Genomic DNA, 27,237 nt, shown 5'->3' with positions numbered 1-27,237 from the left:
ATGTGGCGGTTTTGCCACCAATCAACCCTGTGACATCAGCTGGGTGTCCTACAATTCAATTAAGTTCTGATAATATCTGCCTGGAGGAGGCATCGAATCCACAAATGGAGGGCTCAGTCCCACAAGACTGCATTTTCCCACTCCCTTCAGATGCCAACTGCAGGCCCAGGTCGTTTCCGGTGCTTCTGACCAACGGGCTATGAACCAGAGGTTCCCTGGATCCCTCTTCAGGTTTGATGAATTTGCCAGAGCAGCTCGTAGAACTCAGAAAGAGATTTTACCTAGTAGACTACAAGCTTATTATAAAAGGATACAATTCAGGAACAGCCACATGAAGAAATGCAGGGCAAAGTATAGGGAAAGGGTATGGAGCTTCCCTGCCTCTCCGGGCATGCTACTCTTCCAGCACCTTCATGTGTTCACTAACCCTGAAGCTCTCTGAACCCCCCCAGTTCAGGGATCTTACAGAGGCTTCATTATAATAAGCATGATTGATTAAATCACAGGCCATTAATCCATCTCTCCAGCCCTTCTCCCCTCCCCCGAGGTCAGAGGGTGGGGCTGAAAGTACCCAACCTCTAACCTTGTGGTTGGTTCCCCTAGCAACCAGCCCCCATCCTCAGGGGCTTTCCAAAAGCCACCTCATTAACATAATCTCAGGTGTGGCTGAAAGGGGTTTATGAATAAGACACTACTTTCAACTTTCTATCTCTGGAGTTATTTTAAGACAAAAGGCCAAATATTATAACAAAAGCCTCTTCCATAGCTCTTATTGGTTAGTAAATTATGAGGGTTTTAAGAGATGTGTGCCAGGAACTAGACGGGTCGCCAAATATAGACAGTTGACCCTTGAACACCACGGGTTGGCACCGCCAAGATCAGCTTATACCTGGATTTTCTAGAGTATAGCAAACGTTATTTCCTTTTCTTCTTGATCTCTTACTAAAGATTCTAATTTTCTAAATTACGTTTTCTTTTATCTAGCCAACGTAAGAATACTTATGCGTTAGTCAACTGCTATTGGTAAACCTTCTGGCCCAGCAGTAGGTTATTAGTAATTAAGTTTTGGGGGAGTCAAAAGTTATATGTGAATTTTCAATGGTGGGGAGGTGGGAGTGGTGCCTCTACCCTTATATTGTTGAAGAGTCAACTGTATATGTCTTCTTATAACAATATCACACATGACCTTCCTTCTTCCTCTTTCTTGGCCCTTTGGCTTGGACCCTGACAGGTGAAACCTCAGCTCCTGCTGCATCTAGCTCTCTCCCCCATGTATAAAAAATTATGAAACTTAACAGAAGGACCTTCAGAGGCAACACAGTCCTTCAACTCAGGGAGGAAAATGAGGCCCAAAGAAAGTAGTCACGTACTCAGGACCACGCAGTATCTCAGAGGGTCAGTCAGCATTAGACCATATAGATCTACTTCTGCCACAATGTCAAACTACCTGTAGAATTCTACATTTTCTTTTCTTTTCTTTTCTTTTTTTTTTGAATTCTACATTTTCTAAAGCAAGCAATGTTAAAGCAAGGTCGCTCACACCCTGCTGTCACCTCTGAACTTGTTCTGGCCACCCAACACTCTTCCTCCTCCTCTCAACTGAACTCCAACTCATCTGTCAAGGCTCAGCTGAAATGTCCTTTCATCCAAGACCCTTTCTAGACCCTCGGAACCCCCAGATGGGAGTAGGTGCTTCTTTATGTTCTCACAGATTCTTTGTAATTCCTTTATACTGAATATTATACGTTATTGTTCAAAAAGACTATTATAACCTATACTCGACAATGATCATTAGGTAGGGACCACACCTGCCTTGAAGACCATCATGCCTCCAGCTCTCAGCACAGAAAAACTAAATGAAAAGCGTGTTGTTACTCTTTACTCATTTCAAGAAGCGACTCCCACTCTTACTCTAAAACCTCTCCCCAGAAGCAGTGAACGAGTCACCACCTTCTTGTAGGCCTTATCACTCAGAAGAAGAGAAAGGAGGCACGAGGGTCAACTCCTTAGCAGAAACGGCAGGGATTGTGGTAGGGCAATGGGAGGGAGGGACAGGAAACCCGAAGGGAAATGGGCCAGGAGGTAAACTGAATGCCCCGGTTCCAAGACCCTTCTGTGCCCAGCCGTGGGGACAGAGAAAACAGGCCCACCGTTGCCCTCCACAAACTACCCACTGAGCCTGCTCTGTGACCTTGGTGTAGTCCAGATGGAGAACCCGAATCTCCCTGCCTGAAAACGAGAATGCCATCCGCTTTCCTTGCTGGAAAGGAAAACCATAAGCTTTAAGAAAGGCTGCACGTGCCAAACGGCAATTACTGTGTCGTGCAGTGACGCGCTGTGTGCCCTCGGGGGGTCGGTCTGCCCTTGCCTGGGCTTCTATTTTCCCTGATCTGTTGCAGGACCCGATCAAAGCGCGTTACCTCACGAGCCTGAGCTGTGCCTCAGTTACCCCGCCCTGCACAGCTGGAATCCCTCAGCCCACCTTTGCCCCACTCGAGCCCTGGGCGAAAGAGAATGTGCCCTCGCCTCCCTCACCTGTTGGGGGCGCGTAGGCCCGGGCAGGGGCCTGGGGGGTTGGCCCCGGCCGCGCCGGGGCGGCGAGGGCACCCCGGGGCTGGGTCAGGAGGCGGCACCCGGCGTCTCGCAGCCGGAGGCAGCTCCTCCACATCGCGCCTGAGAGCCTGGGGGGACGAGAGCAGGAAACAGAGCGAAGGGATCCCCAAGCCGCACGCTGGGGTTGTACGGAAACCTCTCACCACCTCCCCAGAGCCCTCAGCCTCCCCCTGGACGCCGCCATCTTCCGCATGACACCAGCGGCGCGCCGTCGCTCCAGCGCGCCTCCAGCGCACACCCACAGTCAATCAGCATCACAAACGCACCTCGCCCCGCCCCCTCCACGCCGCGCCTCGGGAAGAAGACTACAAGTCCCAGAGGGCCCCTCGCGCGCCCCGCCACGTGTTTTCCCCGCCCGCCAATGGGTGGAAGCGCCGCGTGAGCCTGTTCCCGCCCCCCCGGCGCGCCTGAGCCAATCCAAAGGGTGGTGTGTGTGCGAGGGCAAGTGGGGAGGGGGACTCAGCTCAGGACAGGGAGGCCCTGCTCGCAGGTCCCGGGGTCCCGGTGGCAGCCGGAGCGCTTGGTCCGCAGGCAGCGGGCGGGTGGTCCCCCTCCGCCCCCACCCCGCGCGTGCGCGCCCCGGCCCCTCCCTCCCTGCCACCCCCCTCGGCTCCCGCGCGGCGGCGGCGGCGGTTCCTCTCCCCCTCCCCCCAGCCCTGGCTCCGGGGGACCCCGCGATGCCGGTCCGCACCGAGTGTCCCCCGCCGGCCGGTGCCTCGGCCGCCTCCGCGGCCTCGCTCATCCCGCCGCCGCCCATCAACACCCAGCAGCCCGGCGTGGCCACCAGCCTGCTCTACAGCGGCTCCAAGTTCCGCGGCCACCAGAAGAGCAAGGGGAACTCGTACGACGTAGAGGTGGTGCTGCAGGTGAGCGCCGGGCCGGGCCGGGCTGGGGCCCGAGGGCCTCCTCGCGGCGCTCACGGGCCGTGCCCGCCCCCGGCTCCTCGAGCCCGCAGCCGCGGACCAGGCCCTCGCCGCCGGGCCTCCTGCACCAGGCGCTTCACCCCCCGGGACCTGCCCAGCTGGTGTCTCACACTCTCCAAGCCCAACCCTGACCTGCCCCTCACACCGGAGCCTGTCGTGAGCAGCTCCTGGCAGACCCTGAACACTCTCCCAGACTCGAAGCCCGTGACCGGCCTGCCTGGGATCCGGAAGCCCCCACCCCACCCCACCCCCGTCACTGGCCACCCTCAGACCTCAGTCCTTCTTCCCCAGGACCTGTCGCCCGGAGAGCAGCCCTCCCTTCAGTCCCTCCCACACCCTGAAGAACTCTCCATTGGTCTCTCCTGACTCGGGACCTTACCCTTGGCTGGGCCCGCGTCAAATTATCCCAGACCTGAGACAATCCTCCCCTCCCCTTTGCTCAGTCTCAGGGATCCTCAAACCTTGGGGCCCTCCTCCCAGGATTTATTCCTTGGGAGAGTCTAGGCAGTTCCCTCGGACCTGGGAGCACACTTCCTCCGTTAGCTCCTGAGCTTGAGAGCCCCCAACCCACAACTGATTCCTAGCCTTTGGTACTCCCTCAAAACCAGGCACTCACATTCTGGGTGCTGCTGGGTGGAGTTCCTCCTAGTTTGTTGGGATCTTGCCTCCTGCCCCCCCACCCCCACCCCAGTCTCTTCCTGGCCCAGGTGCCGGCAGCCCCAAGTCCTGCTCTAGGCTTCTCATGGTCCTTACCTCCATTCTCTGGCCACCTCCAGGTCCCAGTTTCCCTGGCCTGTCTACCCATACCTCCCCAACCTATACCTTCATCTTCCTCCTTGGCTCCAGGGGACTCTCTTTCTGCATTCTAAACTTTTATCTACACAGCCAGGGCTTCCTCCTGGTCTCTGATACCCATGTGCTGGGAAATTGAACTCACCCAGTATTATCTCTCTCAGGGTATTTCCTTGCTGTCTGTATACCTACCCCCCCCCCCACCTCTCCTCCCCCCCAGTTTGACCTGGATTTCTAAGTACCTGCTGCTAGCCCCTGATAGCTTTGGAGTTACAGCTTTCCCTACTCTGGCCATTTTCTGCACCTCACCCCTCTCGGGCAAATAGTAACACACTTGACATTTTTTCCTAGCCAGAGATCAACAGTAGTTGATAATCCTTTTTCTCTCCTTTCCCCACAAAACCATTCCTGTGTAGCTACCCCTGCCTGCCTCAGGACCGACCCATTTTTCTCCTCCCTTTGCCTTTTTATCCCTTAGCCTGATGCCCCACCTTCTAGGTTCTTCCCCAAAGCCTTTCCGCATCTGCCTCCTTGAAAGGCTTTACAGAAGCTCTGAGGACCCGTGTGCCACCTTACCGCTCCCATGTGTGAGGATAGGAATGCGAGATATGTCTTTGCCTTATGTGCCTGTGGCTCTTTAAAACTGTTAAATCTTGAACAGCCTCTCTTCTGAGCAAGTAGATCTCCTACCCAAAAGACGATGGGGATTCATTTTCTTTTCTGCTAACAGCAGAGCATCATTAGCCTCTTTTTTTCTTACTGTTTTGCCGGAATCAATAGTTTGATCTTTTTTCGGTTGGGAAAAACTGCATCTTTGTGTTAATTGTATCTTTGGCCTATAAACCTCACTTTCTCTCATGAGCCACGGTATTTATTAAAAGTGGAAAACTATTGTGACTGATTCATTTGGCTCATAATTATATGCATAATGTGGTGATACCTCTTCTCTTAAAATGTGAGAATTTAGTGTGAAGGAAAAGCCCCCACCCCCCCGTTTTTGGGCAACAAATCATTAAATTCTGGAGGTGAGATCCTTGGTGGGGGTCATGTTTGGAATGATCTTCAATTTGTGCCCATTGTGTAATTTGATGGTTTCTGATGTGGTAGGGGATTCCTGCCAGGGTCACTAAGTGTCAAAGGGAAGTCATCTTTGGTTTCTTCAGCACCCCCCACCTCCACCCCGTGTTTTGTCATTGGTGTGTTGTTTCTGAAGTCTTGTCAGCTGGCCATTTCCTTGTGAGCCAATAGAAGTGGTGATTGAGCTGGTGCATGATTGATCTCAGGGTAGCCCAGAGCAGAAACCTGGCTGATGGCTTGAAGCCACTTCAGGAGGATGTCTGATGGTGGGAGGTGGGAGCCACGGTCATGCCCAGGAATGCTGCCCTACATCTGGATTGGTGAGCTGTTTGTCCATCATTGAGACAGTGGCATGTAAATTGCCCCATTGTTGCCCTGGTTTTTCAGCCAGGACTAGTTTCTTGGATTCAGCCTTCTTAGAATACTTATGCCTTTTATACCTCAGCCTCTTTCCTGCTTCTTTCTTTCTTTCTTTCTTTCTTTCTTTCTTTCTTTCTTTCTTTCTTTCTTTCTTTCTTTCTTTTTTTTATAACAGCTGTATTGAGATATAATTCATGTACCATACAATTCACCCATCTAAGGTGTTTTTAATGTATTTACAGAGTTCAGTAGCATAACTGCAATCTAATTTTAGCACACTTTCATCACCCCAAAGAGGAGCCCTACCCCTTAGCTATCACCCTCTCAACTCTAGGCAACTACTAAATTTATTTTCCTTAAGATTGGCTTATTCTGGCCACTTCATATAAAGGGAATCATACAATATGTGACCTTTTGTGTCTAGCTTCTGTCACTGAGCATCATGTTTCCAAGGTTTGCCATGACACATGCCGTAGCATGTATTCGATATTTCGATCTTTTTTGTTGTTGCATAATAATCCATTGTATGGATATACAGCATTTTATTTATTTGATGCATTTATTTGAGCATTTGATTAATATTTGGGTGGTTTCTACTTTTTGGCTATCGCGAGTAACAAAGCCGTGAACATTCCTGTATGAGCTTTTATGTGGACACGTCTTCATTTCTCTTGGGTGCATACCTAGGAGTGGAATGCTGGGTCTCATGGCAACTCTATGTTTACCATTTTGAGGAACTGCCAGACCAGTTTCCAAAGTGCCTACCCCATTTTTCACTCCCACCAGCAGTATATGAGGGTTCCAGTTTCTCCACAGCTTTGTTGACAATTGCACATTATCATCCATCGCTTTGATTGTAGTCATGCTAGTGGGTGTGAAGCAGTTTCTCATGGTGGTTTTGATTGGAATCTCCTTAATGACTAATGACGTTGCACATCTTTTTGTGGGCTTTTTGGAGCACTTTCTTTTTTTGAAATTCCAGCTTAGAGTTCCCCAAACCTTTGTGAGATTCCAGCTGGGTTTTCCTTGTTGCTCTTGTTACTGTAACTACTCTGTTTCTCCTCTGCCATCCATGGAGCCAAGACTAGAGTGAAGGCCAGGGTCACTGTGAAGGGGTACTAGAAAGAGCAGCTGTTGGACACAGCTGTGCTGTGAGACTTCCTTGCTCAACATTTGCCTTGTTTTCTTTCTCATCGAGATGCTGGCCTGGCTTTCAGTTAAAGTTCTCTGCATTGTAGTGTATTGAGTTTACAGACCGTCATCAAGAGCAGTTTGGGCAGAATGAGAGACACACATGGTTGAATGGAGGCCAAATTGAAATCCTGAATCTTGAGCATGTGATAATCTATGCAAAATGTTCGCCAACTTCCAGTTCAGTTTTTAATCTTATTAGCAGGTATCCTGGCCACCTGATACCTTTTCCAGCAGCTGTGAAACCCCAAACTATATTGAATTCAGTGAAAATTGCATACCTGAAATTTAAGGCCTCAGGTTAGAGCTGTGTGTCTTTTAATAAAAGTTCTTTGCTGAACCATGTTAGTGCAGATTAGCCACTCTAGATAACATCCAATGTCAAGGCCAGCAGATGAGGATATTTGAAATGCTTTGGCAGTTTTTACATGGAGTACCTTTGTCACCAGCACCAAACTGTGGGAGCATTTCAGCTTCACTGAAGCCCATTTGCCTTGGTGCTGACCTCATCTGGCTGACTGTGTTCATTACAGTTTTTAAAGATTGCCATAGCATTTGATTGATGATGAAATGAAAGTAGTTAAGCCCCCAAATCTGATAAATACCTAAAAAAAAAATACCTAAAAAAACTTTCCTAGCTGCTTAAAATGAGATCTCACTTAACATTAAAATCTCAATGTGCCACAGTACCATTGTACTTTGGTTTGCTCTCATTCCAGGGGTTTGCTTTGTAAGTGAGCTCAATTACCATGAAATCTGAAAATCTGCGCAGGATCCATCTGTATAGATTTGGGTGAAATGTAGTAGTTCGGGTGCACTCAGCTGCAAGTAACTATACCATTTCAAAATAGTTTAAAGAATGAGTGAACCCAGCATCTCAGATTACAAGAAGCTTGGAGGTGGCTTGGTTCCAGATTGGCTCATTCATGGGCCTATTTCCTTCCATGTTTCTCTGCTGCCATCCTTGGCATTTCCTGACCTGTTTGTCCTCATGGTCTCTAGATGGCTGCCATGGGACTGGGCACTGTGTGCAGATACTGCCACCGCCAGGGAAAGAAAGAGAGCCTCATCGAAAGTCAGCATCTTTCCCAGAAACACCCAGGAGACTTACACACATATCTGATTGGTCAGAACTGTGTCACTCACCCCTAAACTGATGACTCACAAGGGGAAAGGGCACATGTTTGCCTTAGACTCATCAGGGCTGACCAGGTCTTGTGAGGGCAGAGTGGGTGCCAGAACAGGATCTGGGCCCTGGCAGCATGGAAAAGTAGGAAATTGGTTGCTGGGTAGGTACTCAGAGCAGTGTCTCAGCAATCCATAATTGGTGGATACAAAGCCTCAGAATCTCCCATGCCTGTTACCCCTGCTTATTTTAGCCTTCTAATTCTTACATCAAGAAATAGAAGCATTGGTATATAAAATGGGAAGAGGGGGCATTTATGATGTGTTCTGATCTGGGGTCAGCATTTTTGTTCATAACTGAAATCTTTGCCAGAGCAGTCTTCATAAGATGCCTTTCCTGAATATGCTGCCCAATTCATAAAGAAATAATGCAAGATTGTGCCTAGTGTAAATGTTGGGGAAAAGTATACTTCTTGGACCAGTGGGAGTACCTGTATTGAGTGGGCTCGCTGTTCCAGAAAGGCACTTTGGTCTCAAGATAGTCTGCTGAAGGAGGTTGAGAGGGTCCTGGGATCAGATTACTTCATCTGAACAGGTCCGTGGGGAGGGAGGACTCACGGAGATCTCAAAGCCGGTGAGCCCTGGCTCTGCTCAGCGGGCACCAACCTCCTGGCCTCCCTTACCCCACCTGGCCTCAAAGGAGTGCCTCTGACCGCCAGATGCATGGATTTCCACAGCACCCCCAGCTTGTCGCCCAGTGGTTCCTCTGTTTGTAATAAGACTGTGTGTCCTTTCTTTCCAGCATGTGGACACGGGGAATTCTTACCTTTGTGGGTACCTGAAGATAAAAGGTCTTACTGAGGTAAGCACTCCTTCCCATGAACTAGAACCAGACAGTGGGCTGCACGCGGGGCATTCTCAGGGTGTAAAGGGCCAGCCTCGTTCACCCTGAGGCCCAATTAAAGCGCCCTGTGAAGTGTTGTTATTGTACCACACACACGAAGCATGCAGTTTTGATGTGTCCTGTTGGAAAGTATACAGATGCACAAATCTTTAAAGTTTATAAATAAGTCACAGTGTTCCCAACACTATTGATTTTACTTTTAATCCTCGGTGGAAAAGAAAAATAGAGTAGGAATATGGCTACCCGTTGTCATAAGTTTAATGGTTTCTGAGATAAGCATTAAACCTTCCAGACCCAAGGTCTTTGGCATTCCTTATACCCCTGAGCTCACTGGAACAATAAAAAGTGATCATCCAGTTTCTAACAGACATAGCTGCTATGGAAATGTAGAGTGATTTCCTTTCTTTGAACCAACTTTTTAAATCGCAGAACTCCTGGGAATATGGAAAGCAAGAGTGAGCATCCTTTCTTTCCTTGCTAGTGAGTAAACAGGAAGAGGAAGGATGGGACTGAGCTGGCCGCCTAACTCCACCGTGAGGGCCTGGGCTTGAGCTAGCTACAGTGCCCTGTTGGCCTGATCAGCCTTCACTGTCTCGATGGCCCAGTTCCATGGAGCCATGGAAAGGGCTAGAGTGACATCCTTGCTCTGCCCCTTATTGGTGCTTTCATTTCTCTTTCCTCCTCTGTAAATGAGAATGAAAAATACCTAATACATGTAGTAAGCACAGCACAACACATAGCGTTGCCGAATCACTATGTTGTACACCTGAAACTCATGTAATGGTGTGTGTCAGCTCTACTTGGATAATAATTAAAGTAAAATAAACCTGTGCTGTCTACTCCAGGCACCTGTCCTAGACAGGGAAGAAACAATGTAAGAGCAAGAGGCGGACTCTAATGTGATACAAATCAAGGCATCCTAAGGCATTTATCATCCTCTGTCTTGAAACAATTGTTTCCCTCTCTTTGATTTGCTCTGGTTCTCCCACTTCTCTATATTAGAAGCTTGAGAGTTTCCTAGTTTGTTGAGATGAAAAGGCAACCTGTTCCTCACCTCTAGAAACTTAGCCCATGGAGTTAGGGGAAGAAAATATAAGCAAAGTGAAGGATTCCAGCCTTTGAATTTGCGGTAGTAGAAAATAAACAGAATATACTCAACTCATAGGCAGCCAGATGCATTTACTGAGTGCAGAACATAAACATTTAGCTTCATAAGGAAACTAACAAATTCTGTCCTGTGGAATGCTACCACTGACTCTAAAACTAGCCACTCTGGCAATAGGAAGCTGCATGAAAATGGTAAGTAGCATTAAGAATCCCCAAATGACGTCCAGCATCCAGAACTTCTGCAAAGTTTCATCAGGAGCAAGTAACCCTACCAGACAGAAGCTCCTCTGAGTCACGAGCTGCCAGGCTCCCTGAGGAAGGGTGGGGGGCACTTAGGTTCATGACTGGAATGAGGAGACCACCCTCCTGGCCAGTCGTTCCTGTCTGCGCATGGCTGCCCCAGACTGGTCTGCTCCGTGATGAGCAGCAGGCTCAGGTATGGTGTTTTTTTTTGTTTTGTTTTGTTTTGTTTTGTTTTTAAGATTTTATTTATTTATTCATGAGAGAGAGGGAGAGACACAGGCAGAGGGAGAAGTAGGCTCCCTGCAGGGAACCTGATGTGGAGCTTGATCCCAGGACCCTGAGCCAAAGGCAGACGCTCAACCACTGAGCCACCTAGGTGCCCCTAGCAATGGTACATTTAATCTAAAGGAGGCTGTGTTTCTGAGCTTCCTAGGGCCTGCTCACTCCTCAAGATTCTTTGAATTTTATCTTTTTTAGCCACCTTTTTTAGTAGCTGTCCTGAGATAGTTGACATACTATGCAATCCACCTATTTAATACGTACGATTCGTTGGTTTTTAGTGCAGTCACGGCACTGAACAACTGTCTTAAACACTTTTTAAATTCTAAATCCGACATGTGGGCACTGTACAGTCACTAAAATGCCAAAAAGAGTGATGATTCTCTGAATGACCTTGTTATCTATGTTATAAAATACAGCTGTTCGGGATCCCTGGGTGGCTCAAGGTGTGATCCCGGAGTCGCAGGATCAAGTCCCACATCGGGCTTCCTGCGTGGAGCCTGCTTCTCCCTCTGCTTATGTCTCTACCTCTGTGTGTGTGTGTGTGTGTGACTCATGAATCAGTAAATGGAATCTTTAAAAAAATAAAAAATAAAATACAGCTATTTGTGCTTGTTTGCTTTTCCATGTATAGTTGTGAAAACATAACATGTGATTTATTTTAATAAAACCATTTAAATGGTTGGGTTTTAGCCCTAGTCTCCCTCGTGCAGATAGTATAGAAAATGAACTATTAAATTGGAGGTCATTTGTCTCTTGGCTACCTCACATTCACAAATGAGCACAGTTTTTAGAGTTTATATGCCTTCTGGAAATGAAATCCCAGGGTTGTGAAGAATGGGTGTCAGGTAACATTTCCTTTGCAGTTCTGAGGCAGCCACCGATGGAGAGAAGGGTCATTTCTAGGGAGGCCCTGCAGCTGGCAGAGGGCCTAGGAGCCCAGCCTTTAGGGAGTCATGGCCAGACCCTTCACTCACTCACTAGATTGATTTGGAAGCTTCTGCCAAGCTTCTGCTGGACCTGTCTGAACCAAGGAGATAGGTCACACTAACCAAACTCACCGAGACTGATGTATACACAGGAGTGCTCGTTTGCTCATTTCTAAACTGAGGCACATGCATGTTCCAGAAGTTCCCTCTGACTCAGTAGCCAATTGGTGTTAATCCCTCACGAGGTGGGTCTACCTGGAAAGCCAGACCCATCAAGCCAGGGAGCTTTGGTGGGCCTAGAATCCTTGTGAGGAGTGGTTTGACCACCTAAATGCCTGCTAGTATAGGTAGACCCGCCTGTAGGAAGCCCTTGCCTGCTTTCGAGGTGGAGGGTTGCTGCTCCGTCTCTTCCTATCTGACTCGTATTTTTGATGTTCCTCCCACAGACAGAATTTTCCCTTTGGCTCTAAAAATTACTGCCAGTTTGCCTGTAGCCAAGTGCTTGAATTTCCTGGTCCTGCCCTGAGAGATATTTCATCTTTTTGGTAACTACTGTACCTAATTGATGCTCATTCATCAGGCAATATTTATTTTATTTTAAATCTCAGAGTTTGGGGGTACTCTGCAGTCACCTTGATATGTTGCCTGAAACATTTTCAACGCAGAAACAATTTATTAGGAAAATTGCAATTTGAACCATAAGTATTTACTTTGTATCATAAGAGGACCACTTTATCATTTTCTTCCTTTATCTCTTTTTTGTGGAAGTTTTAAAAATATATTAAAGCTCAAACTTCAGAAAAATCAATATGTACAGCTTTCCATTTAAAATCTCAAGCCAGGAGCCGCCTGGGTGGCTCAGTCGGTTAATCATGTGCCCTTGGCTCAGGTCATTATCTCTGTTGGGGTCCTGGGATCAAGCCCAGAGTGGAGGTCCCTGCTCAGAGAGTTGGCTCCTTTCTTTCCCTGTGTGTGCATATGCGCTCTCTCTCTCTCTCTCTCTCTCTCTCACATAAATGAATAAAATCTTTTAAAGATAAATAAAATCTCAAGTTGATGCTAATATAGAACTTTCTCCATTAGTAATTCTTCCTAAAACAGATGAGTATAATTTAGTTTATACCTTTATTTTATTTTATTTATTTTTTAAAGATTTTATATGAGAAGGAGGGAGAGAGAGAGAGAGCACAAGCGAGCATATGAATGGGGGGAGGGACAGAAGGAGAAGCAGACTCCAAGCTGAGCAGGGAGCCCTATGCGGGACCGGATCACAGGACCCCGTGATCATGATCTGAGCCGAAAGCACACACTTAACCGACTGAGCCACCCAGACACCCCTATTTTATTTTATTTTATTTTATTTTATTTTATTTTATTTTATTTTATTTTATTTTATTTTATTTTATTTATTTTAGATTTTATTTTTAAGTAATCTCTACACCCCAACATGGGGCTCGGACTCACGAGTCATGTTCTACGGACTGAGCCAGCCAGATGCCCCTAGTTTATAGCTTTAAAATCAAGTCTCCATTTAGGAAATCTCCCCCCTTTAATTTCTTCACTCTGTATACATAAATATCTGTACAAGGAACCCAGGCCCCTTGTTGGGGGAAGGGGTTGTGGTTTGGTGGGAAGGGTGCTGTGTATTTCAGAGTTCACTGTCAAGACAACAGACAGCCTTAGTGGTGCGTAGTGAAGCAGGCTCCTTCAGTCCACTATGGTGCCAGTGACTGTGCTGTTTCCCGGGAGCTGCTGAATCAGTGCGGCGGTGTTTCTTAGGGACATCCCCAGCTACGTGGCAGGTCAAGCTGAAAGAAGTAGCAAAGCCATTGGAGCAGATTTATTTTAAACATGGGTAGGTGTTTGATGCAGAATAAGAGGGGCTTATGTAGTACCTGAAGAAGAAAGTGTTACCTCTGTGGTCCCAGGGACATTAGCACTGTAATTTATGGTTTGCCAGGCCTGTGACCATCATTACCATGCTTCCAGGAAACACCAGGGGCTGGCAGGCTGGACTGAGGGTTTGTTTGATTGGTTGGTCAGTTAGTTGGTTTTTTACAAATGAAAAAAATGGAGACCTCTTACAATGTTAACTTTTTCTTCCATTAGTCCCCCCCCCCCCCCCAGAAATCTTGGGTGCCTCCTTATCAGTAGATGAACAAGTAGCAAATAAAATTGACAAGTGTTTTAAACACCCAATTAGGATGACAGCTTATTTTTCCCCCCATAGCATTTGGTTCTGCTGTTGTGATTTTCCATCACAGACATGATTCACATATATTTTCCATAGTATAGATAGTATAGATTGCCTTAGTTCATATGGTTAAATTAAAGGTACCTATATATCAAGGTATTCTGCAAAAAAAAAAAAAAAAAAAAAAAAAAAACCAAAACAAAAACAACCCACCCCTGGAAACCTGAAAAATGGGCACAAAAGGGACAAATGACTGAACTGGTTTGAGAACCACGGGCCAGATCATGGCATGGGGGAGACTTAGCTGTGAATGTTGTGATTTTGTAGCCTCTTTGAGTGTTTTCCTTAGAAAGTAACATCTACTTAGTTACTACCTGCTTTGTATCCTAGAATACTCAGAATTTACTTGTCCAAGTTCTTTCTTGAGTAATCAGTACATAGCAAGTGAAGTCATAGAAGGGTTTTGACAAAGTCCAAGAGACTCTCTGGGCACCTCCAATTCAGGTAAATCCGCAGCCATTGGCAGATCACTGGACCTAACTCCATTTGGGTCATTGCTTAGCAGTGTGATCATTTTTTCAAAGTCCTGGGAAAAAGTTAAAGCAAGGTTGATTTTTCCTTTAAGAAAGGTCAAAACTCCCATTCAACATCTTATTTTGATATCTGGGTTTTTACCATAGGAGTATCCAACCCTTACAACCTTCTTTGAAGGAGAAATAATCAGCAAAAAACACCCTTTCTTAACACGGAAGTGGGATGCAGATGAAGACGTTGATCGGAAACACTGGGTGAGTAGATATTTGGTCTGCTCCAGGCTACCCAGGTGTTGCTGAGGAGCCAAGGAACTTAGCTCTTGGGGTCTCCTTACTGTCCTGAGCTTTAGGGGTCTCCTCACTGTCCCCCTGTCCTGTCCTGTCCACCTGTCCACTGTTCTTTTCTCATCTCCTCTTTATGGGGGAACCCTGTGAAACATACAGCTATGGCCTCTGTCTTTAGGGTTGCCATGAGGTAGAGATGCAGTTTCTGGACAGCTGCTTCTCCTGCCAGCATCTCTGTGTTGGGAGAGCCAGGGGGGCTGCCCACTCAACTCCTGACCGACAAACACAGTCTCAACTTAAGCATCATCAGGATGCCATTGAGAACTCCAGTCCCCCCACTTTTACCTGTGAAGTGTGGAATGTATTCTCACTCACCAGTAGTGAACACTTTGAGACAACTTAGAGATGCTATCCTCAAGTCATTTCATTGGCTTTCACACGAGTTTATGTTTTCAAAAATCCATTTCTCAAGCTGCCATAATAGTCTTCTGGTGTAGTTGGCCATGGCAATGATGAATTTTGGCTTTATTTTATTTTTTATATTTTTTTAGTTGCTTTTTAAAAAGATTTATTTGAAAGAGAAAGAGAGAGGAAGTGAACACACAGAGGGAGAGGGAGAATCAGACTCCCCACTGAGTAGAGAGCCCAATGCAGGGCTCAATCCCAGGACCCCGAGATCATGACCTGAGCCAAAGGCAGACGCTTGACCAACTGAGACACCCAGGTGCCCCAGTTCTTTAGTTTTTTTGAGATTTTGTTTTTAAATAATCTCTACCCCCAATATGGGGCTCAAACCTACAGCACTGAGATCAAGAGTTGCCTGTTCCACTGACTGAGACTGCAGGCGCCCCAATGAATTTTGGTGTAACACCGAGAAAGTCCAATGTGCTCACCCTCTAAACCCACCTAGACTCTAGAACTCCTCATGCTTCCCCCTGCCACTCTCACCTGGCTGTTCAAGCTGTCAGAAGAGTTCAAGCTCTCAGGAGAGTCAGCCTGACCTTTGAAGCTTTGAAGCCGGGCATGACTTCTCCTCTCCAGCTATGGAAGTTCTAGATGGCATTTTCTTCCAAAAGAAGGCTGTTTCATCTATATTGAAAATCTGTTGTTGAGTGCAGCCACCTTCATTCGTTATCTGAGCTCCGTCTTCTGGAGAACTTGCTGCAGCTTCTGCATCAGCACTTCTGGTAGTAGTCCTTGGAGAGAACTCCCTACCACAGACCCTTGTCTTACTTAACCTCACTGAAGATTAGCCACTTTGCTTCTTCATATTTTCTACTTGAGATAGGGAAGGAACATCTTTCAAATGCTAAGTTTCAATTAAATTTAAACTTGAGTTTTTAAAACCATTTTTTGAAAGCTACGTGTTTTGCCAATTGTATCAAATGGACGCTGAAAGTAAGTCATTTGTGCTTGTATAATATGAGGGAATGAACAAGGTCTGAATCTCTTAGGATACTCAGTTGGGAAACCTGAGGGGAGCCTGAGTGGTGCATAGTGGTGCTGGTATCAGAAAGCAGAGTTGGGAGGCACCTGGGTGGCTCTGCCAGTTATGTGTCTACCTTTGGCTCAGGTCATGATCCAGGGGTTGGGATCAGGGAGCCTGTTTCTGCCTGTCCCCCTGCTTGTGCTCTCTCACCCTCTCTCACTTATGTTCTTTCTCTCTCAAATAAAATCTTTAAAAATTAAAAAAAATTTTTTTTTTTTTTAAAAGGAAAGCAAGCAGAGTTGAAGGGCTCCCAGCTGCCATCTGGTCCATCCTGCCCAATGTTGGCTCTTCCCACACAGCTCAGTTCTGCAAAAAAAAGCAGGGTCTTTGAGACTCAATGAAAAGTCAGTTCTAAGCTAGATTTGCTGCAACTTAAATACCTGGAAACCAACTGTTCGTTTTCCATACTTCCATAAGAACACTGGGAAATAGCTGGATCTCCTCTGTTAGGCTGAACTGAAATATTTTGAGTGACAGCAGGACAAGGAAGGCCACCCTTGATGTGGTGGGATGAAGAGCTGGGCTTCTGGGCCCTTCCTCACCTAGCAATCCAGTCACCTTCGCAGAACTCAGCTTCTCATAACTTTCCCAGCCCACTCCAGAGTCCCAGAATCCCATGTGGGGCTCCTGGAGCTCTATATAACAGGAAACATCTCTACAGGAGCTCTTGGGTAACCAGGTGCATTGTTAATGAGTAATAATATTTTGAAAAGAATCTTTTATTCTGAGAAGTAGGTCTTAATGTTGGGCTTGAAATATTCAGTCAACCATGTTGTAAACAGATATGCTGTCATCCAGGCATTTATAGAGAAAGGGCAGAGTAAATTTAGCATAATTCTTATGGGTCCTAAGATTTTCAGAATAATAAAGGAGCATTGGCTTCAACTTCAAGTCACCAGCTGCATGAGCCTCAGCAGGAGAGTCAGCCTGACCTTTGAAGCTTTGAAGCCGGGCATTGACTTCTCCTCTCCAGCTATGGAAGTTCTAGATGGCATTTTCTTCCAAAAGAAGGCTGTTTCATTTATATTGAAAATCTGTTGTTGAGTGCAGCCACCTTCTTTCGTTATCTGAGCTCCGTCTTCTGGAGAACTTGCTGCAGCTTCTGCATCAGCACTTGCTGCTTGACCTTTCACTTTGATGGTATGGAGACGGCTTCTTTCCTTAAACCGCTGGAACCAACCTCTGCTAGCTTCAGACTTTCTCCTGCAGCTTCCTCACCTCCCAGCCTTCACAGAAGGGAAGGGAGTCAGGGCCTGGCTCTGGGTTAGGCTTTAGCTTCAGGGAGTGTTGGGGTTGGTTAGGCCTTCTCTCCAGAACACTAAACCTTTCTCCACATCCAAGACTGCTTTGTTCTCATCCGTGTGCTCCCTGGAGTGGCACTTACCCTTTCCTTCAAGAACTTCTCCTCTGCCTTCCCAGCTTAGCTGTTTGGTGCCAGAGGCCTCGCTTTCAGCCTGTCTCAGCTTCTGAGATGCCTACCTCACTAAGCTCAATCATGTCTAGCTTTTGGTTTCAGGGGTGAGAGACATGTGACTCCTCCTTTCACTCCAACCTGTCGAAGCCATGGTAGGGATATTAATTGGCCTCATTTCAATATTGTGTCCCAGCGACTAGAAAGGGCCAAAAGAGAAGGTGAGAGGTGGGGGATGGCCAGTCAGTGGAACAGTCAGAATACATACAATATTTACCAATGAACTTTGCTGTCTTATATGGGTGCAGTCTGTGGCATCCCAAAACAATTATGTTAGTAACATCAAAGATCACTGATCACAGATCACCATAACATATATAATTATAATGGAAGAGTTTGAAATGTTGCAAGGATTACCAAAATGGGACACAGAGACATGAGGTGAGCCGATGCTGTTGGAAAAATGGTGCCAATCTACTTAACTTGACACAGGGTTGCCCCGAACCTTCAGTTTATTAAAAAAAATTCAATATCTGGAGGTACCTGGGTTGGTTAAGCATCCAACTCTTGGTTTTTGCTCAGGTTGTGATCTCAGGGTCCTGAGCTCCAGCCTCACTGGGCTTCATGCTCAGAGTGGAGTCTGTTCTCTCCCTCTCCCCCCGCCTTCCCCCAAATAAATAAATAAATCTTTTTAAAAACTCCAATATCTGCAAAGAGCAATAAAGTAACACACAATAAGACCAGGACTGCCTATAATTTAGAATCAGGGACATTGTTTTTCACTCTCAAGTTTTCCTGAGTGATATTTAAAGTTGGTATCACGGTGGTACCCTAAGTCAAGATTCCATATACTTAATCCATTTAGAATAGAAATATATGTGACAAATTCTATGAGTTAATACCTCTGTACCTTAAATTTTATTTAAGATACTTTTTAATAAAATTAATATACTTTTTAAATATTTGAGTAAACAGAAGAGCAAAAGGAAAAAATTATATATAATAACAATACCCAAAGTTAAAACAGGTATTAACCTTTTTTTTTTTTTTTTCCATTTTCAAAAATAGGATCATGAAGCACAGTTTTATAACCTATTTCTGGTCTCCTTTTTAAAAAGAAATTAATAGGGCAGCCCGGGTGGCTCAGCGGTTTAGAGCCGCCTTCAGCCCAGGGTGGGATCCTGGAGACCCGGGATCGAGTCCCACATTGGGCTCCCTGCATGGAGCTTGCTTCTCCCTCTGCCTGTGTCTCTGCCTCTCTCTCTCTCTCTCTCTCTCTCTCTCTCTCTCTCTGTATTCTCATGAATAAAATATTTTTAAAAAAGAAAAGAAATTAATTATATATTACCCACTTCCTGTTTCTACTGACTGGCCCTAAGCCACGATACTATGTTAGGGCCACTGACTGGCCCTAAGCCAGTACATATACTATGTAAGAGGACCCAGCTTTAGTAAAGCCCTCTCATCCTTTTGTGTTGATTCACATATAAATATCTCACTGATCATTCCTGGCTTTGCTTGTGGTCAGGTGTCCTGAGACAAGGCCCCCGGAATAGCATCCATTCCCAACCTGGGGCCTTTCTCCGGACCACATTGACTTGGTAGGTATAGCCCCGTGGTGCCTCAGTTGGAGTCCAGGTCTGAGTTCACAGCCCAGTGGACACCTCAGGCTCCCTTCCCCCAATGCTCAGCCTTTACTGCTCCTGTGGGCCGCATCCAGCAGCTGTCACCTCTTTGCGAAGGTGGTTGCTGCTGGGCACAGAAGAAGGGCAGCTCTGATACCAGCCTCTCCCTCCCTTGATCAGTTCTCATGCTTTATTTTTTGCTTTCAGGGCAAGTTTCTGGCTTTTTATCAGTATGCAAAATCATTTAATTCAGATGACTTTGATTATGAAGAGCTGAAGAATGGGGATTATGTCTTCATGAGGTGGAAGGTAAGGTCCCAGCCCAGGTGGTCTTCTGGCTACGCCAGTGCCTGCCTTGTATCCCTGCCCCACCTGCTCTCCGTGCCCAGTGCTCATTACAGCTTGTCTCCATGTAGTGCCTTCACACACTTGTAAAAAGCCGGCACAGCTCCAGGCCACAGTGGCGAATTGCTGCCATGCCATACGGTTTCTGTTTGGAGAAACTGTTTGGTGGATAGCAGAGGAATTGGTGGCTGGGGGCGGGTGGTCACTGTCGGCACCTCTGACTCTCCATGTTGAGTCATCTCCAGTGTTCTGTGGACTCAGAAGAGAACCAGAGTCAGTCACCGTCATTTCCTACTCTCAGCCACGGGCCGAGGCCCCATGTGAGTGACTGTTGGTGCAGCGTGTCTTAGCCAAGGCTCCCTGCTTGTCTGGTTCCCTCCAGCAGGAAATGAGGAACCAGGAATGGAATTTGCGTTTTCCACTCACCAGCCCTCAAAGAGCTCCATCTGGCTGGACTCGCTAGATTGGCTTTGGGCTGACAAGTCTTTTGTGTTTCCCTATTTTGATAGTCTGGTGTTTGCTGTGTTGCAGCCACAGGCTAGCAAAATCGTGAAGCAGGTTTGTGAAATCATTTTGTGAATGGACACCCACTTCCAAGCCCTGGTTCCCTAGTTGGCAGGAAAAAGCTGTTTTATCTTGAAATCTTGCCAGCTTTCATACAGACGAATCATTTAGAGTAGTTATTCCCAGTCTTTTGTTTGTATGGCTAATAACTTGGGGAGGAGTGCGGGGGTCATCACTTATTTGCTTAGACACTGGCCAGGTACAGGAAGTAAGAGCTGAGTCCCGCCCTTGAGAGCTTGCCATCTACTGGGAAACGTGCCAGCTAATAAAGCCCTAAAGGAAGTATTCTCACAAGCTTCTAACTTTAAAATTAGTTTTAAAAACTACAATTTCAAAGGTTGAGGAAAGGGACAGAGAGTGTCTTAAAAAAAAAAAAAAAAAAAAAAAAAAAAACCAGTGGAGTTGTTTGGCCTCCAAAGACCTTTTCAGGGTGACTCACTGTGGGCTTGCAGTAGACCTCTCGGGGCCCTGGGGCCACTGACCTCATCTCGCTGGGAGAGTAGGTGCCCGGATGTGGCCTTTCAGCTTGGCCACAGCCAGAGATATAACAAGCTCGCCTCTTCCCAAGGTGCCTGAGCAAGAATAGTACCAATCTGATGGCAGATGATGAGGTATCTAGCTCTTTGAGGGGGTGTTACGGGGGCAAGTGGTGATTGACCTGCCCTCAGCATGCAGCGGCCTGCTGTTCTTGAGGTGATCAGGAACGTAGCACCAGTTCCTGGAGCGGAGCAGAAACTTCCTCTTCCTGTGTTGTTCTGTCTGTGGGCTCTGAAAGGTAGGTAGGTAGGTATCGATTCACTTAAGAGATGTATGGACCATAGGACCTTCTCTTCATTGCTGATCTTGGTGAGCTCAAGACACAGGCTTCTGTGTTAGTATCTAGAATTCTCTAGCAGCACACGAATGCTATTGACAGATGAGGTTGAAATGCAGATGTGCACCATCATCCCGCAAGTCTGGGTAAAGCCATATGACAATGAAACCTCAGAACCAGCTGAAGGCTATGGGGAGCCCCAGAAGTGGCTGGAGCACACTGTCTGTCACTGACCTCTCCCATCTGTGTGCAGGAACAGTTCCTGGTCCCAGACCACACGATCAAAGACATCAGTGGTGCTTCCTTTGCTGGGTTCTATTACATCTGCTTCCAGAAGTCGGCAGCCTCCATAGAGGGCTACTATTACCATAGGAGTTCAGAATGGTAAGACACCCCAGAGGCAAAGGAGATGGCTTGCTGCTGTGCCACCACCCCCCCTCCGGCTCTCCCTTCACTTGCCAAATCTAAAAGAAAACCTCTCCACCTGTCTCTGCATAGTTTTTATGCTCTATCTACATGTGGAGGGCCTGTTTGATCTCAGTTGCTCAAGGAGGGGCTCCTATCCCTAACCACAGATCAGAGTAAATAAGATGAAAACAAAGTGCTCGATAAAGGAACTCACTGCTAAAAAGCTTTCAGGAGGTTCTGTATCATCAGCAGTGTCTCTACCCAACCTTGGCTGCTCTTGTATTTCCTCCCAAATTTAATCAGTAACTACAATGTGAGATCCAACTATGGACAGGGCGAGTTTTGCTGTTAGCAGCCTTTCCAATTTTGTGGTCACATTCCTTAGATGCCAGCCCCACACGCATGCAGTCTCAGTCTGGTGACCAAGGGGCCCCTGTGGAGCTGGCGGTCCTGCCCTGTGTTCCGTTTGAGGTGAAGGACCGAGTGCCATCCCCTAAGTGCTAGCTTCTGTCACCTTTTTTGGGGACTCTGCTGCCACAGCACTGCTTCTCAAAATAACTTGCTATACCTGAAGAAGGAGCCATATTACCAAATACTTGATTTCCTTTCCGAATGTGGAAACACCATATTCCCTTCCACATTTTCCACACTTTGGTGATTTGTGAGTGATGCTACCCTGGGTTGACTCCAGTTCCTTGTTCAGTGGCAGCAAAATACTATCTGCAAACAAATGCCCTTGGGCTCAGCACAGTCTCCACTCCTCTGAGAGCCACAATTACTAGGGTTTCCATAATTGCTCTGTTTTCAAATGAGTTTTGAAAACCTGCTCTATCCTCTTTTTAAATAACAGCTTTATCGAGAGAATTAACATACCATATGATCCATTCATGTAAAGCATACAATTTGGTCGCCTTGAATATTCACAGTTCCGCGACCATCACTGCAATCATTTTTAAAATGCCCCCACCACCACGAGGAGAAACCCTGTACCCCTTAGCCTTCCACCCCAACTCCCCATCCCCTCCTAGCCCCAGGCAGCCACTAACTGATGTTCTGTGCAGACATGTTTATTCTGGATATTTTATATAAAGGGAACCACACACTACAAAGAGGCACTGCGTCTGGCTTCTTGCACTCTGTGTTGCTCTGAGGGTTTGACCATGTTGCAGGATGGATCAGCACTTTGTTTTTATTGCTAAATAAGTTTCTGTGATATGTATATACACTAGCCCCTCCTTATCCATGGTTTTACTTTCCGCGGTTTCGGTTATCTGCAGTCAGCCATAGCCCAGAAGCAGATGATCCCCCTTCTGACAGTGTCAGGAGGTTAGTGGTAGCCTAACACTCGGTCACACACCTACGTCAGTCACCTCACTCCACGTCATGCAGCCAGGTTCCCATCTCACACCCTACAGTGCAGGAAGGTATTTTGAGAGAGAGAGAGAGTGACCACATTCACAGAACGGTTATTATGGCATATTATTGTAACTTTTATTTTATCATTAATTATTATTATTAATCTCTTACTGTGCCTTACTTCTAAATTGTACTTTGTCATAGGTTTATGTACAGGAAAAAACATACCATATCTAGGGCTCAGTACTATCCACAGTTTTTGGCATTCACTGTGGGTACTTAGATGTATCCCCCATAGATGGGGGGACCACGGTGCCACATTTTATTTATCCCTTTACCAATTGATGGATATAATGTTCTCCCCTTCTGCCTTTTGTGACTAATGCTGCTGTGAACATGAGTGTTATGTGTTTGAGTTTCTGCTTCCAATTCCTCTGGGCCTCTACTCAGGAGTGGAATTGCAGGGTCATATGGTAATTCTGTAACATTTTAAGGACCCACCCAACTGTGTTCCACATTCCTGAGTGATGCACAAGGGTTCCAGTTTCTCCACATCCTCTCCAACGCTCGTTATGATGTCTTAATTATAGCTACTTTGGTGGGTATGATGTGGGGGTCTAGTGGCTTTGATTTATGTACTCAGATGGCTAACGCATGATCTTGATTTCTTTCTTTTTTTTTGTGGTGAAAAAGAAGCTGCTTTTCCCCCTGCTCCTCCTCACTCCCATGTGAAATGAGTAAGGGGAAAGCTAACATTTACCCTGTGAACACTGATTGTCCCTGGAGGTTATCATCCCCGTATGTGGATTGTCCTCGCCTCTGTTTCTCCTTCATCTGCTTAACTACTCAGAGCACTTATTATAGGGGCAAAAACAAACACCTAGTTCTGAGTCTAGTGTCATGTCTAGGGAGGTGAGAAGAGGATGATGAAGGGAACATAAACTCCGGGGTTAGGTAGGGAGTTTTTCCATGGTGTTTTTTTATTCCATGAGAAGTGGGGTGTGTCTGTGTTACCCATGAAGTCCCTGAGGACATTCCAGCCTGAGGGTCCCTGTCCCGGAGAAGCCAAGGTGCTAGACATTGGCGAGAGGTGGAGGGGGAGGAGGAGGCCTGGGGCTTCGGTCTACATCTTCTCCTAGAGCTTTCTCAGGCTCTCCTTTCACGGGACGTACCATGCTTACTTCATGGTCAGAACATGAAGCCTGAAAGCTTCATGAAAGCTGCCTGAAAGCAGCTCCTCTTATGCAGAGTTCCAGAGGATTAACCAAGAAATAGAAATAAAACCAGATTTGGTTCAGCCCAAGAGGTCTGCGATGCAGCTGTGTTCCAGTTGAAGCATGTGGCTTACCAGGTGCTCCGGTGACAGGGAGGGCTTTTTAGAACCTCTGTTTGGTTTTCAGGATGCTCAGACTGTCTCCTGTTTCTCTCTCTTCCCGCATTACAGGTATCAGTCACTCAATCTAACTCACGTTCCTGAACACAGCGCACCCATCTATGAATTCCGGTGACAGCGGTTCAGAGCAGGAACCAAATAAAACTGAACTTGGCAAAAAAGAACTTTGCCAAGAAAATTGTGTACCTGCCAGAACCAGGAGAACATGTGTTCCTGTGTCTTCACGAGCAGACTCACATCAGAAAGCATGAATGTTAACCCACAGAATCCAAGGAGCATGACCAACCAGCAGGGCAGGTGGAGGGAGTGTTCTCTGTTCTTCCTTCCTCTCTGCAGCAGTTTGGTCTTAATCTGTTTTTAAGCTACCTTAAATGCACTTTTCCTTCCTGCACAGCTAACTTCTGTATCACCGAAAGGCCCATTCCTTTCTCCATCCCCACCTCCAACTGAGTAGGTCAGCCCTCCGAGTCACCCTCAGCCTTGGTGCTCAGTGGTCTCTACCCAGGCCCCGGCCCTCTGCACCGCCCTCCCCCACCAAACCCCCACTTGCTTAGTCTGGTAGGTCAAGAAAAAGCAGAGCCCCAGCACATGTGTGCCCCCGCACCGAGCTCTGTGCAGGGAATCCAGGAGCTGCAGCAGCATCCGCCAATGAAATGGGAGGCAGAGGCTGCTTAACGGGGTCACCTGGCGCTGCCCAGCCCTGCAGTGTTCATGTCAAGCTAGTCAGTGGCTGGCAGGTTCCATGGGCCTGCCATCATCGGGGATCACTAAATTGAAGGCTTCCAGATCCCTGGCAGGAACAGGTTCCAATCCTGCTTTACTCAGCACGTTTGCTCCAAACTTTTGAACTTGAGGGCAATACTAAACTTAAAAAAAAAAAAAAAGAAAAAAAGAGTTTTTTTATTACAAAATTATTTTTATGGTCCCTTTAACAAGGACCCTATGGCAAATGCACAATTATTCAGAATTACATTTTATCGTTTTCACATTGAAAACAGCAAATGTTGACTTAGTAATTTTTATACCTATATCTATATGTAAATGTATATTTAATCAACCAGCAGTTTAAAACTAGTCATCCTGGTACAAAAGTTTTGCAGCATTGCATAAATTCTAGTGCTAAACTTGAGAGCTGTTTTTGGGGCCAGTTTAGCATTTGTACCTCCTCCTTTTGCTACTCAAAACAGCAGTGCTTCAAGGCGACCTTTTCCATCAAGCAGAAGGGGCCGTCATTCTCCTGAAACAGCGACTCTGAAATGTTGGGGCGGGGGAGGGGTGGGAACACGAACACGCTCGAATAACTCAAGGTGCACGTGCCAAAGTGTGTGTGTGGAAGTGTGTGTGGGGGGTGTGGCTTTTTTTGGGGGGGGGTGTTGGGTTTTTTTTTTTTAATGTTTTAAAAAGCTTACTAGATTGGCATCAGTTGTAGTCCACAGATACAAGCAGGGCTTTGGGGTTGGGGGGAGATCATCGCATTTGCTGGTGGTTTACAAGACTTGCTCAGCATACAGGAGGGAGAGCTGTAATGCACAGGAACAAAACAGGCTGAAAGCTGCGTATCCATGTGTGGTCTCAGAAAACATATGGCCCTTTGGTCTAGAAGAGCAGTAGGGAGATGCTGTATTCTTAAAAAGTGACTTTCCTTTTGACAACATACGTACGTTACTGAGACTGAATGTCAGGGAAAGGTTAAAGGAGAAATACTTGGGAACCTAGTCAGTGGGCTCTGGGACACCAAGGAATTGGTGTCCTAAGGCTTTGTACAGAGGTAAGGCCGACCCATCTAGTGAGGCCGGGCTCTCAGAGCCCCCAAAACATTGTCGTAGTGACAGCAGTGGAAACTTGATTCACATCCATTTGCAGAGATGAGTCAAATGTTTTCTCAATTCTGAAACTCAAGGCATCGGGATGGCTGGCTCTGGTCATGCAAGCCAATGGCACAGTACTGAGGAGACCACACTGGCACAGCCTCTAGTGTAGCTGGGAGACATCATGTGAGTGGAGGAGACAGTGGCTTTCCCAGGCCATCTGACCCATCCATCCATCCCATCCCCCCGCCCCCCCCCCCCCCCCCCGCATCCCCCCAGGTTCCCTTCTCACAGCATGCTCCTACACCTCTGCATTTTGCAAGCTCCTTGAAGGATATAGGCCCCACTGGGAACCTGAGGGGTGAGCTCACCCCCTGGAGCTCATCAGGGCTCCGTCTGTGTGGCTCTGGAGGTCAGTCGAGAGGGCAGGAAAGGACATCTGCAAACACTGCTGCCGTTCAGCTAGCCAGAAGGGCCAGGTTCTATCAGAATTTCTTCCTGGTGACAGGTTTTTAGCGAGGTAATAAAGTGTACCGGTTGCATTGGGGAAAATAAGTGATATCTTTGCTAGATCTTTTGGGCACCTCCGTGATAAAGATTTGTTTGCATAAAAATCTGCCTGGTTGAAGATAGGAACTTGAAGATAGGGACAGGATTACTTGTCCACCTCCCCTTAGTGATTCCCAAACAGGTAACATCAATCCTTTTCTTTCTCCAAGTCCCAGAGGAACTTTGGGGATCATCCCCATCTGGGGGATCTTCTTTCCTGAACCTTCTCAGTGGTTTACATGCCTCTGGTACTATGTGCAATAGTTTTGGTGGATGCTTGTATTCATCATTAACAAATCAGTGCAGGTTGTAGATTTTCTACCGTCTTCCTCCACCCCAAACAAACCGGCCATGAGGTAGGATCCTAGGGATTCGGCTGTGCTTTCCACTGCTCAGAAAGCTTCCATCCTGTGCTCCCAGCCTTGTCTCTCTCCTGTGCTGGAATCCTCCCTTCCCACCTGCCCATCCTTAGCAGTCCACAAGTAAGCAATGCCTAATACAAAGTAGAAAGTCCATTTGTGTGCTGGTTCTGTTGGTAACGTGGAAATCACAAACTCCAGGGGAGCAAAGGGGCTTTTCAATGTCTTTTGCTTTCAGAAACAGGGAATTTATATTCTAAGGCCTTGAATTGATTTTTTTCCTCATAAAATAGTCTGATAAGCTAATTTTTAAAAAGAAATGCCATTAAGTATGTTGCATTGTGGTTTAAAATTACTAACAAGTTCTGGGAAAGAAAACTTTGATTTTGAATCTTACGTGTTTTTAAAAATTAGGTTTGAATGGGCACAAAGTATGAATATTTTGTTTCTTTAGGGAGGACATGTGGAAAGGGTTTGAGGGTTTGGGATGGGAGAAGTATTTTGCAGAGCTATCAATGTCCAAATAATTTTTAAAAAATAATAAAGGTATTTAAGCAGTGA

The 27,237-nt window shown here is 46.6% G+C and overlaps 2 protein-coding genes across 2 annotated transcripts in view; one reads left to right on the top strand and one right to left on the bottom strand.

Annotated features, from left to right (window-relative positions):
- The window catches only part of ATPAF2 (ATP synthase mitochondrial F1 complex assembly factor 2), a 17,919-nt gene extending 15,089 nt beyond the window's left edge, over window positions 1–2,830 (bottom strand). Inside the window, exon 1 of the mRNA XM_025428155.3 lies at window positions 2,536–2,830. Coding sequence (XP_025283940.1) covers window positions 2,536–2,668 — 133 coding nt within the window. The 5' untranslated portion in view covers window positions 2,669–2,830. The remainder of the gene's footprint in view (window positions 1–2,535) is intronic.
- Window positions 2,809–27,237, top strand: GID4 (GID complex subunit 4 homolog; the record flags this gene model as incomplete). The annotated part of the gene is made up of 7 exons (XM_025428156.3): window positions 2,809–2,991; window positions 3,384–3,479; window positions 8,884–8,943; window positions 14,418–14,525; window positions 19,288–19,389; window positions 21,057–21,187; window positions 24,012–27,237. Coding segments are annotated over 7 exons (744 nt in total), but the record flags the coding sequence as incomplete, so codon positions are not given.

The sequence above is a fragment of the Canis lupus genome, chromosome 5 (genome assembly GCF_003254725.2).
Source record: "Canis lupus dingo isolate Sandy chromosome 5, ASM325472v2, whole genome shotgun sequence".
NCBI lineage: Eukaryota > Metazoa > Chordata > Mammalia > Carnivora > Canidae > Canis > Canis lupus.
Note: the sequence above shows the minus strand (reverse complement) of the source record. Positions and strands in the feature narration are given on the sequence as shown.